The sequence below is a fragment of the Microchirus variegatus genome (assembly GCF_963457635.1).
Source record: "Microchirus variegatus genome assembly, chromosome: 11".
Lineage (NCBI taxonomy): Eukaryota > Metazoa > Chordata > Actinopteri > Pleuronectiformes > Soleidae > Microchirus > Microchirus variegatus.
The window spans coordinates 17,918,576-17,937,479 of NC_139812.1; the positions used below are offsets into that span (position 1 = coordinate 17,918,576).

The window sequence follows — 18,904 nt, forward strand, 5'->3', positions numbered from 1 at the left end:
TGAAAAAGGGGGCCGGCCTCAACAAAGTGACAGCGTATTTGAACCCCTGACTTAATCCACATGGATCCCAGCCTCGATTGGCACCAGCTCTGCTCTGAGTTGTGAAGAGTAAAAGGGAAGCAGAGACGTGGGGCACAGCTCAGTCCTGGAGCACAAGTCCCAGTCTGAGAGCAGAGTCAACATAGTGACAGTGACACACAGCAGAAGCACTCGTTTGTGATGGCTCCATAATCCTTATCCCTAATGTCAACATGTTCTCGGAGACGTTCCACGTCTCGCTACCCGAACTGGGATAACACAGTCGCATAAAACGGAGGAGGCAGAATGTGTCGTATTTTTAGCAGCAAAGCAGATATACCATCAAAAAGTCACATAATCCACCTGACAAATGCCCCCGTGGAGAGAGGTCGGCAGATAAGCTGGGGGGGACCTTTTGAAATGAACACCACAGGAGACGACCCAATTCAAAACTGGCTCAGACAAGATGATGTTTCCCTTTCATATGCAGCTACTCGTGGGTCAAGCAAATTCAAATCCATCTCTCATTTTTAAAACGTCACAACTCACCTTTATATGAATATATATGAACTTAAAGGTCCCATATTATGCTAAATCAATTTTTAATCATTTAAATCCTTATATTTGGGACTCTGGAGGCCCTACCAGTCGCCAAAGTGTGAAAAAAGATGACTCACTCATGTTTTGTGGTCCTCCTCAGTCTAAGTACAGGAGATAAAACATGCGATGTTGACTTCCGTGCTCCTTGTGACGTCACAAGACGCTAAATTCCTGGAATGGTTGTCTAGCAGAGCTCCTCTTTGTCCGTAAAACATGCAAGAGTGCTGGCAAAGGCTCCACAGTGCAGCACAGAGTCCTACACAAACTTCCACCCTCAGAGGATTTATCTGTCCAGTGGATACATGTTATATATGACGGCAATGTGCCTGCTAGAGCCTGCAAATTATCACTTTTCCAAATGCTAACTGCGGCTAGCTCCCAGTAGCCTCTGTGGCTGATGTCATTTCCATGTCCCTTAAGTTTCGTTTTACTTTTAATTTAATTTTTTTTTGTTTTAAAGAGCAGGGCTGTTTTAGCAGGGTGATTGAACTGCTGTGGTGCTTCATCCTTATGGTATTTTGACCAAAGTATGTCACAGACGTGTTCATTAGGACACCAGGGAACTAGTCTAACTTGGAGAAATATGATATAATATGGGACCTTTAATGCATGTACTAGAGCCAGATTGTGACCATTTTAGTAAAGCATTGGCAATGATGTTCAGGGGAAACCTGTTTTTTTTCCCTTTCAGTGATAAACCATACTGTAAATAGCCACTTATTCATCCATCAAACCTTTCACTTTTTACCAAATGTAGCCTTGTTACAGGCCAAGCACAAACTGGCACAAACACAAAGATTGTTTTTGAATAGCTGTTCAGCAGAAATACCAATATTGTTTGCGTTTCATTTGCCTGACTTATGTGTGACAACAGCATTTTTAATATCATCAAGGGGGAAACTATATGTGACATTGTGACTGAGCCAAGTTGGTCGGCAACAATGTTATGTAGCTCATGGGAGATATGACCTTTTCTTGACTAACAAACTCACATGCCAGTCTCACTCTTTCTGCATGAGCTGAGTCCCGTGTCTCCCCTGTTGGGGACATGTACTCAGGCCACCTGAGCCTATTGTCAAACTGCTAGACTGGGTTTAACTGCAACCGACTATGTAGCTTATGAGCAGCAGCTGTATATGCTCGGGAAACAGATGGATATAAAATAGTGACAATGATAACCCATCATAAAATCCTCAAGTTGTTTAACAATATGCAGAACAAAAGGAAGAAGGAGGACAGTGACTTTTAAAGCACATAGACACCAAGAGAGACAAATGGGCTCATTTGGCATGCGCGCACAGAAACAAGAGAAAGTTTGCCACAAGACAGCCTGTCGCAATATTAATTCCCCAGTGAAGATGCCTGTCTTCTTCTGGCCTGTGAAAGATGGGGAAAAAGGACTGACACACACAACCAGATGCATTTAATCCGCTCAGTCCCTAAGGGACACTTATTGTATCCAGATTCAGACAAGATACAGACAATTACTCAAACTGCCAGCAAAAGCTAATTAATTCTGTAATTAATTCTGAAATGTCATCCCTTCCCATTGCAAATAATATATTTTCTGATTTCTCATTTGTGAACCTGCACCGTGAACCACGAGCATCAACAAAACGGGTGAGAAAAACAGCATGAAGTATGCACAAAGGACATGAAACATTAAAAATGTTGGCAACAGACTCTTAAATATTCCACCTTGTTCAGCTCGGTGATGTGTCTCATTATCGACTAATATTCAGGGAATAAATATGACTTCTGGAGCACTCCAATGCCAAAATGCATGGGGAAGATACAGAGCAAAAAATGATGTAAACAATGCTGATTCTTTGTTTTATATAAGAAACAAACGATCAATAAGCACATTCTCAGCTTCCGTTAGATTTATAGTACTCCCATACCTATTTACACTAACTGCCGAGCTGCATCTGGCGTGAACTTTGAATTTACAAGACTCTTCAAGTGAATGAGACAACTATTCATGCACTATGTAGCGCCATATCCTGCAGTTGTCAGAATCATCACCAAACTTGGTTTCCCTGTGTCAGTGCTTCTGGGGAAAAAATATCGATCCTGCTTGTTTGAAATGTCACAGAACACACCACAGAAACCACAGCCTCACCTACTTGTGATTAGGGATCCAATTAGACACAGACAGTGCATATTTCCTACTTCTGACTGCCCCTGTTGGATGCCATCTTAGGGCATGGCACAAGCTCAGCAAATGCCTGGGCACTGGAGCTTGCAGAGATCTCTTGCACTTGGTGAAAGCCTCAATAAAATAGGATTTGTTCCAGTTGTTTACTGAGGGTTAAGAGGAGCGGCCGGGGCAGGAAGAAAACTGCAAAGCCGACAGCTGCCTGGCAGGGGCTCAAATGCAGCTTAGCATTTTTTTTTTACTATTCTGACTGGCACACAATGCTCTCTTTAACTCCCGGCCATCTAAATATTCAGGGACGTATAAAGAGATGGCTGACACTGCAGACGACTTAAGACACAGCTCAGCTGGCCAAGGTTGCACCTATAGTGTCTTGGCTAAAGCTTTCCATGAAGGCTTTCCTCACAGAGACTCAATCATAGACAGCATGTGACTAAATAGTGATTTGTTCATGCACCACTAGATGGCAAACTAGCTTCATCACAAAATGTGCACACAGTGGGGGACAATGCCAAGGAGTAGACTAAGCTATCTCTGAGCTGGGATGGATGTGCTCAGTGCATGAATATATGATGTGTGTTGGGTAACATTCCTAATTAGGCAGTCTGGCAATTAGGCATTGAACACGGTAAAGATTTTTTTTTTCTGTAGAGGGCTTAGAACAATCAGAGAAGGAGGAAACAGGCAAGAAAAGAAGCTGCACATGAGTGCGGTTATAATTTTCATACTGCATTATGCCTCTTTTCAACTGTCACACGACATAAAGGACACAGGTGGCATCACAAGGGTACCCAGTCATAGAGTGCAGCGTATCATCGGTTAAAATAACCATTAGAGAGCTATTTCAGCAAACATCCTGCTCTTCACCACCACACAGTATGCAAACACCAGAGCCAAAGGCAAACACAGGAAATACAGACAGTTAATGTCTGTGGAAACTAAGCCAAGGTGGTCTCAGGGGACGCTCAGAACATCTCTTTATAAGAACCATGTCTCTACCACATCTTTAGTGATGAGTTTTAAGAGCTCATTGACTTTAACAACTCCTAAGGAGGGAAAAGAGGGCTGACAGCATTATCGGAAATTAGCATTTTTATACGGTGAGGATGATAAATCTACAAGAAACTATGAGCTTAATCCCCACTGATCAGCTGAATATCCGTGCAGTACATCCATGCAAGCTGCATGCCTATGTGTTGGCTCCTCCTTAGACCAGCATTGCCTCTTGAATGTTCTCATCTCCTAATGGATGCTGTTATTAGTCTTGGCTCTTGGAAATTTCACAGTCTCATCTGGACTTCTGGCCGTATTATTCATCCGGAGCAGATTGCTCCCATCCAATGTTTACAGATGCTGAGTGTTTCATTAATTCGTTATCCAACAAGTGAATAGGAGAGCCTGGAAATTGACTTTGAATAAACCCTGGTTCATTTTACAAACCAAATATTTGAGGTCAGAGAGAATACACTGTGCAAAGATCCACAGGGCGCTCACTCTGGGTATTGTAGCCCTCGGCAAGTCTTATGCTTCATATGATTCACCACGCATAACAGATTACACTGAGGTCCCACACACTACCATCTGTATAATATCAGGCCAGTGTCAATGCACTGCTCCCTGGCATGCCATTAAAGTGGACACAGATGAATGTATCTAAATTGGTTGCGGGCAGGATGAGAGTGTGGAGAATCAGAATATGGATGGCAGGCTGTAACAGTGTGCTGTAAGTGATGCTTCCTCCCACTACCACGCCTCTGTGTTCTGCAGTGTTCAGGGCTACTTCTCCTCCCAAACCAGACTGTTTCTCGTCTTGCAGTATGAGCTTTCCATGTCCTCCTCGCTCACCTTGGCCAAGGAAATGGCAAGCTCATAGTTTACAGAGCTTCACTCCAAGCTTCCTGGATCCAAAGTGCCCTTTGCAAGTTATTTACATTCTCAGCATTTCCCAAAGTTGGCCTCTCCCTTAAACTGACCTAAAATGCCAGGAGAGTGTCTTTGTATATTAGCAGACTCTGTGGAGCCTGCCGAACTCATTGTTTGGATGACTAAAGGTGTGACATGGACTGTGATACCTGGAACAGTCACAAGGGCCAGTCACCTCCTGTCCAGTGACATACCTCAGAGAACTGAGAGTGAATTCAGTTCTGCTGACCTTATATGACAAAGGACACTCCATTAGTGTTGGCATGACCTGGCATTGACAATGAAACAATAGTTAAAAAATGTTGTGGCGGTGTTGGACACGGGCCATCGGGATGCCAGGCCCTGACAAATGTGGACAGTGAAGCAGCAGGGACATGTATATTGCCTGCAGTGTCCCTGCTGTGTGGTACAGCTCTGTTTCCTGAGGAAGACGTAGACGTGAGAATGAGGGCCATGCTCTGGCAAAGTGCAGCAAGACCAAAGCTCACAGGATGTGTTGACCTACATTACCCTTGTTGAACACAAGCTTTTTACTTGTACCCATGCACACATCTGCATACAAACACACAAACACACAGGACACACCTAATTACTGTAAAAGCCAGTGAACAGCGTGCAATCAAAGTGGCCCTCTCAAAGTCTTGCCCCATCTATTCGTCCCTGTAATTAATTGGCCAATTAATGTGTGTTTATTCTGGACAACCATGGATGTCACCATACCGTGGTGCTAGGGGAACGACGAGCGTCAGACAGATAAATCAAAGCTCTGTGCATCTGTCCTTGCAAGTGCCAAACGCTTCCCCCGTAACCCTCCTCTCTCCCAACTGGGCCCAAATGTAAGACCTTTTCATAGCCAATCAGGTCAAATCTTTGTTTCATCCTTCCTCCCAATGCACTTGACATTGACAAGATTAATTGCCTTGTGCACTGGGCAAACACGTTACCTCCTGGTGTAATACAGGTGTCAAAGAATGGCTCTCTGGATTTTCTTACTATGAACTTGGACAGCAAGTGAAGAATAACCTATTCCATTATGTGAAAAAAGGGGTTAACAAATCCTCCCCCCCCCACTTGTGAAATCACACAGGATGTAAATCTTGCCATAAAATCTCAGCTGTGAGCCCTGCTGACCTATAAATTCTTCTCTGCATCTTCCTCTGTCACTGAGCTTCAATGGGCAGGCCAAAACTGTAACTACATATGTACATCGCACTACCGTATTTCTATTTTAAAACTCTTTCAATGACACGAACCACCAAGATGATCACCAACTGTGTTTCCATGGTTAAATATACCATGACAGTTTTTTAATAGATGTAACATGAGCGTATGTAGTAGTATGTGTCCACTATGTTTGGCATCAATGAAAATGAGGGTCTCCCTTCATTGATCCCCAAGTCTTAAATAAAGGTAATGAAATAGAAGGAAAAGTTAATTTAACATAATTTGTGAATGTGCACGTACAATATAGTACGTACAGACTGTGTTTCACACCAGTTAATAATTAATCATAGTAATTAATCTTAAATAGAGAATTAAACTTTACCTCAAGGTACGCAAAAGCACAATGTTCCATGACACAATTCTGATATAAATGGCCTGAATTAAATGCCTTTATCTTAAATATAAAATTCTGGAGTGCACATTACATTATATTATCCACGTATAAGCACTTATCACACACTTAATTTCAATTTGTCATAGTTGGACCACCAAGTGTTACTGTTGACACTTCATGATTAGTCCAGGAGTACGTGGTGGTTGTACCAGTTTTACCAGCATGCCAGGATGTTGAGACTGAAGCAGCTAAATGGAATGCAGACATCATTCACTCCTGAGCCTTTCCTAATAACACATGCCAACATTTCTGTTGTGAAACAGGCTGAAAGCTGTGTACCGAGTTGGACAACAAAACACATTGCATCCAATCAAGGTGCTGCTGTGATTTCAGGCAATTACAGTATCACCCAAATCAGCAGCAACCTCCCGTGGAGAACTTCTGGCAAGAAGGCTGCTATTCTCACCAGGGACTCGTTACTTAATAATTTCACCCTGCAGGTGCTCTGGTAGAGGTCAACTGCCTGCTACAGTTGTGTTGCTGTACATGTCTGCCTCCATCTATGCAACAGGAACTGCTGCCAAAATGGCCCGGTCCCTGAAAACTGAACCACAACTCCTTCCCTATCAATGTCACTGCCAGATTTGGTCTCTCCAGACAAACATACCGATCCAAGTGAAACTGAGCCAACTCCATCAGACATAATATGAATATAATATATACTGCGGAAGCTCATTTGTCTCAAAGCAACGTCCCCCTGGCCTTGTAAAGGGGATGCATCTAAATTCAAGTTACATAGTGCGTTTGTTTAACAGAAAACAGCATATTTTTTTCAAAATAAATTAGTTTCAATGTCAAACTCTATTAACTGAGTAATGTAGGTAGGTACATTTTGCTTTTAGAGTAGATGAATGGTATTATATCTAATCTGACACTAATGTTTTGACCTATCTGAACCTGTCTAATGTTGCCAGATCCAGTGTAGGATGTTGGTTCTGGTCGTCAGGAATATTCATCCTCTAATGGCTAAATGGCCACAGAGGTGTACACACTCAAATTTGATCAAGTCAAGCAAGCCCACACAGAATGTGCCTTACACTCGGTAGGAAATGACAAAGAGTTAGGTTGAGGAGAAAATAATACAAGAATACAAGAATGAGATTGCATCAAGCTGTTGCTTATGCCCTGGGAGAAAGTATAGCACCCAGTGGACAGTCAGTATTTGTAACATTTGAGAAATGTGTCATTGCAAGGGTAAAGGAGGAAAGTAAAGACAAAAACAAAAATGCCTGTGCGTTTGGTCAGGGCATAAAGACAGCTGTCTCAGTCATTCAGCAAAGGGCATGAATGGAAAATGTAAACACCACTATCACTTCCAAAAGACAGCAAACACCTCCCTCTTCTTTGGAAGCGTGGAGCCGTCCATTTGCCAAACAGAGACAAGACAGTTGTGACAGATTATTTCCATGCCACTTTAAAGTGTCAAGGCAGCTGCTGGCCATGTTAATTACATTGTTTTAAAGTTGTTGTTCTTTTTTTTGACATAAGTGAAGAAGTGAAAGTGTTTTTGCACTTCAGTTACTGACGTGCATTGATCTGGAACTGTGCCATCCCACAATGCAAGGCGATGACAGCTGAAGAACATGATGTGACAGCAGTTGAAGTTTTGGGATACAGACTCATATTATTTTAAAATAGACATCTCTCCCATGTAACAGGAGACGAGTCTCTTTACTGAGGAACTGTCTCCTGACAAACAACCATTAAATGAACATCACATTCACTCAAAAGTTGTTTTCCGGTTTCATTTGTCCTCCAGGACAAAGATAGTCTGACAACTTTGGTGACTCACTGATATTCCCTTCTCCTGTTACAGTAAAATATTTAGCACTGTTATGAAAAGCATTGACGTGAGTTATATTTATATCTTAATAACTAGTTCAGATGTGATCAATAGATGAAATAAATGATGAACGACCCATTAGACACTGCAGTTAGTGGCCATGGTGAGACTGCATCAAGACTGAGAGGAGGAAGTGGGATGAACAACCTGTCAGCAAAATCAAAACCCTGCCGTATTTCCAAGCTCCACTTTGTAATGTGTCTTCCATAGCCCTCATTACTCTATGTGGATTCTTTTATTTGTAGTATTGATGTGGCACATCATATTATTTAACGGGAAAATGATTCCTCCGGGATTAGAGGGCTCTCTCTTAATGACTTTTCCCTCCAGTAGGAGATCTTGATTTGCTTGGCTACCGACGTTCTTCGGGCCATTTCAGCTTATTTTTGACATTTTGTTCTCGCTTATCTCCTTGACATATGACGCATGCTTTTCGTTTGGCACAGTGTCATCCACCTACATCTTCAGCTGAGGTATGCCGCTGAATGATTCCCTCAGGAAAAGCAGGCATTTCACAAAAAAAGAGAGATAACAGAGACAATCAGTCACTGTAGTCAGTTACGAATGCTGACTCTTACCTGATGGTCAACTCTATGTAGCATCTGAGATTACAGAAATGTCCACATACATCTTGCATATATATTTATAGTGCCAGTCTGTTTACTCCCAAATCAAATAACTAAATTAACAAATAATTAACTAGATTTGAATAATTAATAAATCAGTGGGATCTCCGCTGCATAATTAATTTGAAAAGAACACATTTCAGATATGGAGCAGCTGCAGTGTTTCGCTTCCTCGAGGCCATGCTGAGGTTTCATCATCTCTGCCCTGGCGCAGCTACGTCTGATAAAAAACAAACTCATCTGTCAGACACGAGCACTTGCCAAAGCAAAGAGTCAAGGAATCCTTGACACAACTGATTGAAGAGGATCTCAAAAATGTTCTGCATCCACATTATCTACATTGTAGAAACAACGTAACAATGCATTGTTAACCAACGGAGACAATCTACGTATGGAAGTAATGAACAGTCACAAGAAGCATATGCCTGCCATTATGTTTGGTGACCTTCCTTCTATAACAAACCAAGGAAAATCAACATGGCATCTGTCAGTGACTGTTGTTGCTGCATTTTATTTCTATCCAGGTACAATTATACAGCTGATAAGGATTCATGTGTTAGGCTTCGACTGAAACTCCAAGATCCACCTTGTCGGGGGGATTTGTTAAAACAATATTATTATGTAATCCATGGGAACCTACTATCTCGCTCAGGGAAGAGCCCTAGTCTGTACTGAACCCACTCGCAACCCCATGCCAACTACCAAAGCAGAGTATGATGGGAGAACTTGGCAGGACATGAATAAACCACACTTGATGTGAGTATGTTGGCTTTGAGGAAGCCAAGTGCTATAACCAAGCGTAGGTTTTCAGTCCTATTTCGAGCATGAAAACTATGAAAATTTCATCTAATTTACAAAATGTTTACCACCCAAAGCCCACATCATTTTTGATGACTTTATCCTAAAGCCTGTTGTGTTTGTTGGGTATTTGATTGTCAGGTAATTCTACTACACGATACTCAAAACAGAACTTGGCTTGTGTGTGCTTGAAAATTCCAAGGTTATCCCCTTCAGCATGCATGTCTTTCACCTCCTCGGCCTGGGTGCAACAAGGCCAGCCTACAATGACAACACAGAGCTTAGCACATCATTACAGAACCTTTTGAATATTTAAGCACACCACAGTTGGCTGGGGGAACATATTCTTTTTACTGGCGCTCCCCATATTCCTTTTGATCTGCTGTAATGTGCCACCGAATCCCAAAGTTCTACACTTCCCCTGCCATTCTGTGTCAATACCATCCATTATAGATAAAACCAAGCCATTCACATCACTATTAATGGTAATGTGTACTGTGGGGGTAATATATCCCCATAAATTCTTAGACACGGTTGGACTGGCTGTGACTTACTGAACTAGACATCCATCAAGGTAATAAGATAAAATCAAGTTTCTGTGAATGTTAGACAGGGGGTCACGGAAAGGGTTGGGCAACTGACCTTGATATCCTCTCTTGCATATGTTGCTTTAAGCTTCAGAGAAGGATTAGTGCAAATGGCATCATTCCTCTTCTCCTCACTGCAATGTCCTCCACATCCCCTTGAAGTAAATCTAAATGGCTTAGAGTGGTCGAATTTTCTTTAACAATAAATTGAAGCAGACAGTGTGAGACATGGGCTGGCTTGAATCTAAGGCCTTGTGAAAGCTTTCCACTACAGGCAATCCTATAAAATTTGCAGAGTGGTCAGTCTCCGTCAAGATATTCCACATCATTTGCAAAGCAACCATGGCTGTTAGTGAAACCCCTAAGTTGCGAGTGTGGACAAGAGTTGCTAATTGGGTGGGAGTCTCTTGCTGTATCAGCTAACCACAAGCGAGCCCCTGATAACGATACATGCCCACCTTCCCAAAATAGACCACCGTCAAAGTGCAGAAACACAAGTTGGTCAACAACTTTGAGGCCACATGTGACTCCTGGAACTAAGAATACGCAGAAACCTTACCACATTAACAGTCACTGTTGAAGCCAGCCAGTCATCAAAGACACAGTATTTATAGATCTGACTGTGTCTTCAGCATCAACAACAGCAGAAAGTCTGAGATGGCCAGCTTGAAGGACTGTGGCTCTTTTACCTGCAACATCTTCAAAGAGATAACTCGAGTGAGAAGTTTGATGGGTATATACAGAAAACCAAGGTGCTACCACATCAAACACAGAGTCACTCTCTTTTTCCTCAGAGCCATTTATGATCGAAAGACTCATCATAAAACGGTATCCAAGAAGAAAAGTGAACACTGTAATTGATGCTTCTGACACAAAGTCCCTTTGAGGCTCAGTCTGTGCTTAAGTTAGGTTAGGCATACAATAACATCCGACTAATGAGGCACAGACAAAGGCATCAAAAAACATCTGCATCGGCCTCAGAGCTTACTTTTGTTGACTGTGAACACGCTGCCTGACAATAGTTTGTTACTTTTTGGGCGAAATGATCTGTTGAGAAGTAACAGCCAATGATGGGTCATAAATTGTTAATGCCGTTGAAGCAATTTTTGGAGTAAAAATGAATTCATGCACAGAACTGGCGGAATGCTGAGATTCTTGTGACTAGATGTCTCGAGTACTGTGCATCATCTCAGCCTTTCCTGAATCTGAAAAGAACATTCGCCTGACCTACTTATAGTTGCTCTACAGCTCAACCTGCTATATATTTCATATTTTGGTGCACTGGAGCCAATTTCTGTGCAATTCTATTAGCCTTTTCTGGAAGGTAAATGGATATACAAATAGAAATATTCAGTTGACTGATGAGAGCTATTTTCATGGTGACGCAGGGAAGGTATTTACAACTAGTCAATTTAGCTGAGCATAACTCTCTCCACCTGTTTTTGAAGACTGTGTTTCAGCTGTGATGACACAGAACAATGGCATTCTTTCGGAGGTGTGATCTTCAGCCCACCGTGATGTTACCAACTTGACACTACTGATGTAAGAACACTATACATGAAAGAAACAGACTTTACCTCCTAACTATTCAGATGTGATCAAGAAAATCATTCACATGTTCTGTTTATGTCACAAAAATGAATTTGTAACACTGAAAATAGATATAATATGTAACATTTCTGTATTAAAATATCTATATCTGTACAAGTCAATTTCTTTGAGAAGCGTAATTATGTTAGCTAACATATTTTTGCAACACTCCACAGCAATGCTTACTGCTATTTAAGAACCATTTCAACACATTTTAATGACGTCATCATGCTTTACATACGGTGCTTTTAAACATCATGTTACACGCACTTGTATGACTAGTTAGTATTCATTTACAGGGAAGAAATAAATAAATACACTGTTTCCGTTAATTAATTTCTGAACTCTGGCGACCACAACCCACATGTACTGCCTGCCACACTACACTGTAACCGTGTCTGTGACCCATTAAAGCCCATTCATTAATTGCCATACATTACAACAGGCCCACACCAACCAGACCTGTTGCTTTGCCACAGGTCACGTTTGCCTCCCTGAAAAACAACACCAACCACTCAGCTGCTGTTTGTTACCCCAGTAAGTAAAACACCAGCCAGGCCACACAACTAGTGGGCGGTTTCTGTTTACTCACCCTTTTGCCCTCTTTGCCTGGTTCCCCCAGCATTCCAGCCGATCCCTGAAAAGAAAAGAAAATGACATTCAAACATAATGAGTGCTACATTCGTGTGTATTTGGCCATGTAGGAATGTAAGATATTATGACATGAATTTTGTGAAAAAAAAATATTCAGAGCTAATGCCAATGGTTCTTCGCAGGGGAGAGCAGAATTTCCAGAGATGGGAAACATAATATTTGCTTAGTGAAAATTGCATGAATAGACAGAGCAGAGTATATACAGCTCTTGTTTCTATTCTTACTCATGAACAGTTTCTAGGTGACTTCTCCCTAATAGGCAATTTTCAGCCTCGGTTGATCAGAGCTTCATTCCATTATTCTGTCTTGATAAGAAACTATTAACAAGTTAATCAAGGTAGATATATGCTGAGCCGTGATTTTGTTTTTAAGTTCCTCTGAAAGGATAGGCTTATGGTGCCTCGGTAATTGCTTGATGAACATAATAGTTGTGCTTAATTGTTTGAGAACATGTTACGTGCAAACGAAAATGAGATGTGTTACCTTTTCTCCTGTGTCGCCCCGAGGGCCCTGAATGTGGCAAATAAAGATTCATGTTTACAAGACCAGAGACACATAAAGTCAAGAATAAAGGATGTTTAGATGTTTTCAGAGGAAAATATATATAAACTACCTGATCTCCTTTGAGAAGGTCTTTGTTAACCTGGGAATGAAACAAGCAATAAAAACAAATGCCAGTCAGTATGAAAACCTACCTCACATGATTGATATATTACATGGTTTAACAATGCTGGGTATAGGCGTGAAACACAAGAGGTACAGCAGTTATCCTTGGCCTCAGTGACCCTGAGAAAAGTTCGGGCATGACTGTTACAACTCCCCAGACACCCTGGTGACCACTGTCGGGAAAGGGTAGACAGAGTCGTCTATCAGCAGGCCACAACATGGACACAAGGCCACATACAACATCTCGGCTTTCAAATAGGAGCCAGATAATTGGGGTCCTCTTTCAATTGGCATCCAAAAGTCAAATGCTGTTGACTTTTCTTAGAAACAGCTGCAGAAACAGACATTCACAACATATTGTCTTTATTTTTCGTTCGTCAGTCGCCTCATACAATGTAATAAAAAACAAGGGGACTGCATTTGTATAAGAGGGAGCGTAATTGTGCTTACCAATCAGTTCATTCATTTACACCTTAAATAAAAAGGAACAATCCCATTACTAAATGTTTGGACGTCAGGAAGAGACAGTCGTTTTACTCGTCCTTAAAAATGTAAAATAAGCATGAGAGGACATCTAAGGGATGGCGGCAGTGCTCTTTGGGTACTATGAGCACTTCGGTGACATAAAAAAGGACAAGCTTGAAGCAGTGGGACACAGTTTTTGTATCACTCCAGTGCTGATTAAAACTGGCAGGCTGATCCCCCTCATGATGTGTACATAATTAGCTAACCACCCGCAGTATACCTTTAATCTCCAGTACCCATCAATTCCCAGGCTATGATGCACTGTGTGTGAGTGTGTGCGTTCACATCTGTGCCCACACGTGTACATGAACACATACTGTGTGTGTATGTGTTGATCAGCAACTATGAGGGGACAGTGTGACATGCAGTCTGTTGACATATGTATCCTCAATTTGGGTGTGCACTGGAATGACTACATTTATGTTCACTGTCCACTGGACCACAGAAAAATCACTAGTACAGCCTGTCCAATTATAAGATCGAAATACATAAAGTGTGCTGTACTTCTATCCAGGTGTCTGTAAATGAAAGACGTCTGCAGGGACAGCCACCGACCCAATAAGTACATGTCTCACCCATGCAGGATACAGCTAGTGACTATCTGTCAACCTCCACCCCCGACCTGCGTCTGGGAGCTCCATTCTTCTCTGCGCGGCTGCTCATGCTGATCCTTTTGGCCGACGCGAGAACGGCCACTGAGCCCTGTCTATCTGCTCCTTGTTTGACCCATTCCTCTGCGATGGAAATGTGATAAAGAGGCTGCTCACCTGAGTGCTTCACTTTCCATCTCTGTGGGCCTAATGCTTTTAACACCCTCGGTGTGTCTGGTCGGGCCAAAAGGCTGTGATATTTACAAAGCTCTGTCCTACCTTTTCAGGTCACGACCGCTTGAGTATACATTTTTCTGGTTCTGCTTTGGAAATGTCCTTATACATATACAGACAGCATAATGAGATGTAAATGAAAAATGGTGTGAACTTACAGGCAGCCCTGGAGTTCCAGGCTTACCCGCGTCACCCTGTAAAGGAAAACGAAAATGCCGAAAATACCCAAATCAGTCACAATTTCACATATTCTTTGCAAAGTAATATATCTTATCCCAAAGGCTCATCGTCTGTGTGATGAAAAAATAAATAAAACTGATTATGCATCGCTGTAATACATCAATATTTGCACGCTGTGCATGCACTGGGCAAAAACCATTCTCTGATATTTACAGTATGTCATGAAGTGAAGCCTGTGCGATGATTTCCACACTGTCAGATGACCCATCAGGTGGGCTGGGGCTGTTAAATGGCTTTAAAATAAACACAGCCGTACCATATCGTGTAAGAGATTCACTGGGTTGTCATCGGGCAGGTACGATAACATTGTTTGGTGATTGTGACACACAGGAAGTCACACAACTAATACAGGGAATGAAGTAAATGTCTACTGACGCCTATGTAACCCAATCTAAGTAATAATCTCACACAGTTTTCACTGTCTCACATGTTTGCTTTTTTGTCATTTCAGATAAAACTTAAACAGCCACTGTTTGACGTTTTTGCGCAACTTTTCACATCACATCTACAACGGTGCTTTATGAAGCACTGAATAGTAAACCACATCGATGTAACCCTTTTTTTCATGTTGGTGAAGGAAAAAACTCCTTGTAGTTCATATTCATTTTATTGTCTAAATGAATGTCACAGCTAAAATATGCCTGCTATGGGATATTCGGGGGACTCATTACTTTGTGCTTCCAAATCTGCCTCCCTTTGTCAGTTTCAATACAAACAAACCTTCTCTCCACCCCCACCTCCTACCCTCCCATCCGTAAAATAGGATAAAATACTCTGTGATTCTCTGTTGTCTTCACAGAAACACACAGACCTCATTATAACTTCAAGGCTGGCAGACAGAGCATTGCACCTACAATTATGCGGCGAGTTCTACCAAAAGACAACAAGCACAAAAACAAAAATAAATAAATAAATAAATGAATGAAAGAGCAGGAGATACAGCAACTAATTACAGGAAGAAGAAGAAGAAAAAAACATTTCATCTCATACATGGGAAATAATCCCACTGTGGCATTAAAAGGAAGGAAAAGTTTGAAAAGACCAATATTTTCTGTATTGCAAACATCAGTTAAATCTAATTCTGTCAGTGAACAAAATCACAAAGAAGGTGAAGAGGAGACAGTTTTGAATCAAACTCAACCCATCCATTTCCAGCACTTTAGGTAATTTAGGTTTACTAAAGTCATTTTAATCTGACAGTATAGTCAATTTATCCAAGGACATTTAGACTGAGACAAAAACTGACCAGCTGTAAGATATTGCTAAATTATGAATGATATTCTTTGAGAAACCATTCTATTGAGACTGGGATTAGTGTTTAAGTTAAGTTACCTATTTCATTTCATTAAAAAAAAAAAGGTAAGTAATTAGTAATAAGCGGTTGTTTTTTTCTAGCCCAGACTCACTCACTTTGTTTCCCTTGGGACCAAGTGGACCAACTGGCCCTGGGTCACCTTTCAGACCCTGGGAACAAAACAAATATACAATACAATGAAATGTATGTATTATCATTGCTTAAGACTGGTTTAAAAAAAGATATATATCTAAAAAAACAAAAAGAACAACAGCATGTATTACTGTATGTCAGTGTGTTGACAGTCAGTAAACAACATCTCATGCAGGTGTGAGATCCTCATGCCTGTCAATAAGAAAAGTGCAGAAAATGTCTGTCACACGATACAAGCCAACACAGCGCCGAGGAATTCCCAGTCAGCTGGTTCACGCTGTGTTTATCCCCACGACCGTCCCCTGTTTTCCCTGGTTGCACTTAGCAAAGACAGTGATTGTCATTGCTGTTGCACCTCAAAGCAGAGGATCTGGGGGTGGGATTGAGTTGTGTAAGCTCAAGGCAAAGCCAAGCCTCCTGTGGTAAAACGTGAAAGATGAAGGACAGCCGAGATAAAGAGCGCTAGCTGATGAATGAGGCTTGACATATATTGACAGGTTAAATTTGCAGCAAGCCTTGTTAGGTATGACACATTTGGGCCAGTAGCAGCAACTCCATGAAATAGGTTAGGGTGGGGAACAGGAGAGATGGGGGAGTGTGAGCGTTTGTAAAAATGACTCAGAAACACAATCATTTGTCATGGTTATTTTTGGAGCTGGAATGGCTATTAATAGCCAATTATATATCTGCAGAAGATGATTACCTACCCATATCACATTAAGTCTGACTCCACCAGAGACATGACAAATTCATTGCCTATTCCCTACAAGCCTTGTGTTAAACACCAGTTAGAAAACAGAAGCCATGGCAACAGTGGAGTAAGATACTCGTCCCAATGGAATACACAGCTTATAAAGCTTGCCTATCGAAATGCACTTATAATGACATGATTGTGACATGACTATATTACATTCTATCATATATGGGCCCGTCAACCCGTATGCACACATTCTCAATAACAACGCTTATTGCCGTGCATGAGAGCCCAACCATTTATTTAAATTGACAGCTTAACCACTTTACTGAGGCAATTTGACTCTCTATGGGATCCACAAGTAAATTTGCCTCCTAGTTATCGTACAAGGCTCGCCTGATAACAACGGCATAAATAACCAGGCTCTGTCAGAGAAAAAAAAAAGTGCATTTGATTAATTGATTAATCTTGTGAGAATGTTGCCACAACTTTCTTTTTTATAAGGAGATAATAATACATGGCCACACGCATTTTTTGCCATAAACATGGATTTCTGTAAAATGTCATCGCACTCTTGTTCTGGTGATTCCCGATGCCATATTCCCTATCATGAAGGGGACCTTAAATTAAAAAACACTATTATCCCACTGCTATAAACACTCACCAGCCACTTAAACAGCAGCAACTCAATGGATTAGACATGGTGCGGACTGCTGATCTACTGGGATTTTTACAAGCAGCAATACAGAGAAGGTTGAGTGAACATATCTGCAGTTCTGAGGCAGTGAAAATATCTTTTTGATGCTCGAGGTGAGAGGAAAATGGTTGGACTGGTTTGAAATGATGGAAAGGCAACTACTAATTACCGCCAAGGTACGCAGAAGACCATAATCTGAACACACAACACGTCAAACCTTGAAGCAGATTCAACTCCTCCCACTTCATTGGGTGTTTTCTGTACCATATAAAGTTATAAAATATCTTTGAATGTCTTTAAAGCTATATGTTTTAAGTTTATTTTGAATGTCCATGTACCTCACAGCATCACTCTGGCGTCCTCCTAAAAACAAGCAGATTGGGGATTAAATGGAGACTCTTAAGTGACCATAGGTGTGAATGTGATTGTGAACTTGTCCAGGATATACCCTTCGGGATAAGTGGCAGAAAATGAAAGTATGAATAAATAAATGAATTTATATGCTTTTTATATGCTTTCAATTCACGTGAGGTGAAGCTTGTACTTGTACTCAGTTCATGACTTAAATATTTGTTTAAATCAAGTCCTAAAGCTACATTACCTATACAGTGTGTAAGGTTGTGATATACAGTAAGTCATAAACATTTAAAGTACTATACTGTAAAGTGAACTTCTTTTCCCTGGCACCCTCTCCTGCAGACACAAGACAATGAGTGCTGTCAGGGAACTGCCATCATCTGAATTGTATAGTGCAACTGGAATAGACAGATGTAGGTGGTGAGTAATTTTTCCCGTGGCACAAAAAGTCCTTATCAGGAACCAAATTCAGGTCAGTCAGAAACTCAGTCAGTCAAAAAAATCCATCACGATCTTCACATATTCCGTGGTGGTTGCAGCAGACTAGCTATAGGATTTTAAATTCAACAGTTACAGATGCTGTTTCTGGGTTATTCAGTTTGTTTGAAACTCGATGCGTCTGTAACACTCTAGGAGTGCAGCATTGTCAATTAGAAGACCTGTCAACCAACATAGTATTTAGACCTGTCTGTTTCACCGAGAACAAACACTGTGAGGTTTTTTGAAAATATTTTTGATCAGTTTGTTTAGTCATTTCTTCCTTTATTTCATTATTTCCTAGAGCTGGATGGTTACATGGTTTCTAAATTAAGTTAGAGTTGACATCTTGATTGGATTTACAATGTGTGAACAATATTTTTAAACATAATGGCTGACATTGCTTTCACCTTGTGAGGCTGTGTGGGTCCTCGTCAAGGTCATGGACACACCTGCGGGAACTACACAGAGGCAGATTGAGAACCTGGCAGGTGTCTGTCTGTATAATATTTGTTCCACAGACCTGGACCACAGTTCTTTTTAAATGGTCTCCAGTGTTCTA

At 41.3% G+C, this 18,904-nt stretch overlaps 1 protein-coding gene across 3 annotated transcripts in view; it reads right to left on the bottom strand.

Annotated features, from left to right (window-relative positions):
* LOC310934077 (uncharacterized protein) overlaps window positions 1-18,904 on the bottom strand; it is an 88,171-nt gene that overhangs the window by 46,317 nt on the left and 22,950 nt on the right. For 2 of the 3 annotated variants that reach the window (XM_083897706.1, XM_083897708.1), the window contains exons 12-16: window positions 16,081-16,134; window positions 14,589-14,624; window positions 13,029-13,058; window positions 12,899-12,925; window positions 12,354-12,398 (exon numbers count right to left, since the gene is read on the bottom strand). In XM_083897706.1, the coding sequence (XP_083753832.1) occupies window positions 12,354-12,398; window positions 12,899-12,925; window positions 13,029-13,058; window positions 14,589-14,624; window positions 16,081-16,134 (192 nt within the window). The remainder of the gene's footprint in view (window positions 1-12,353; window positions 12,399-12,898; window positions 12,926-13,028; window positions 13,059-14,588; window positions 14,625-16,080; window positions 16,135-18,904) is intronic. The other variant, XM_083897707.1, reaches the window with a different exon arrangement.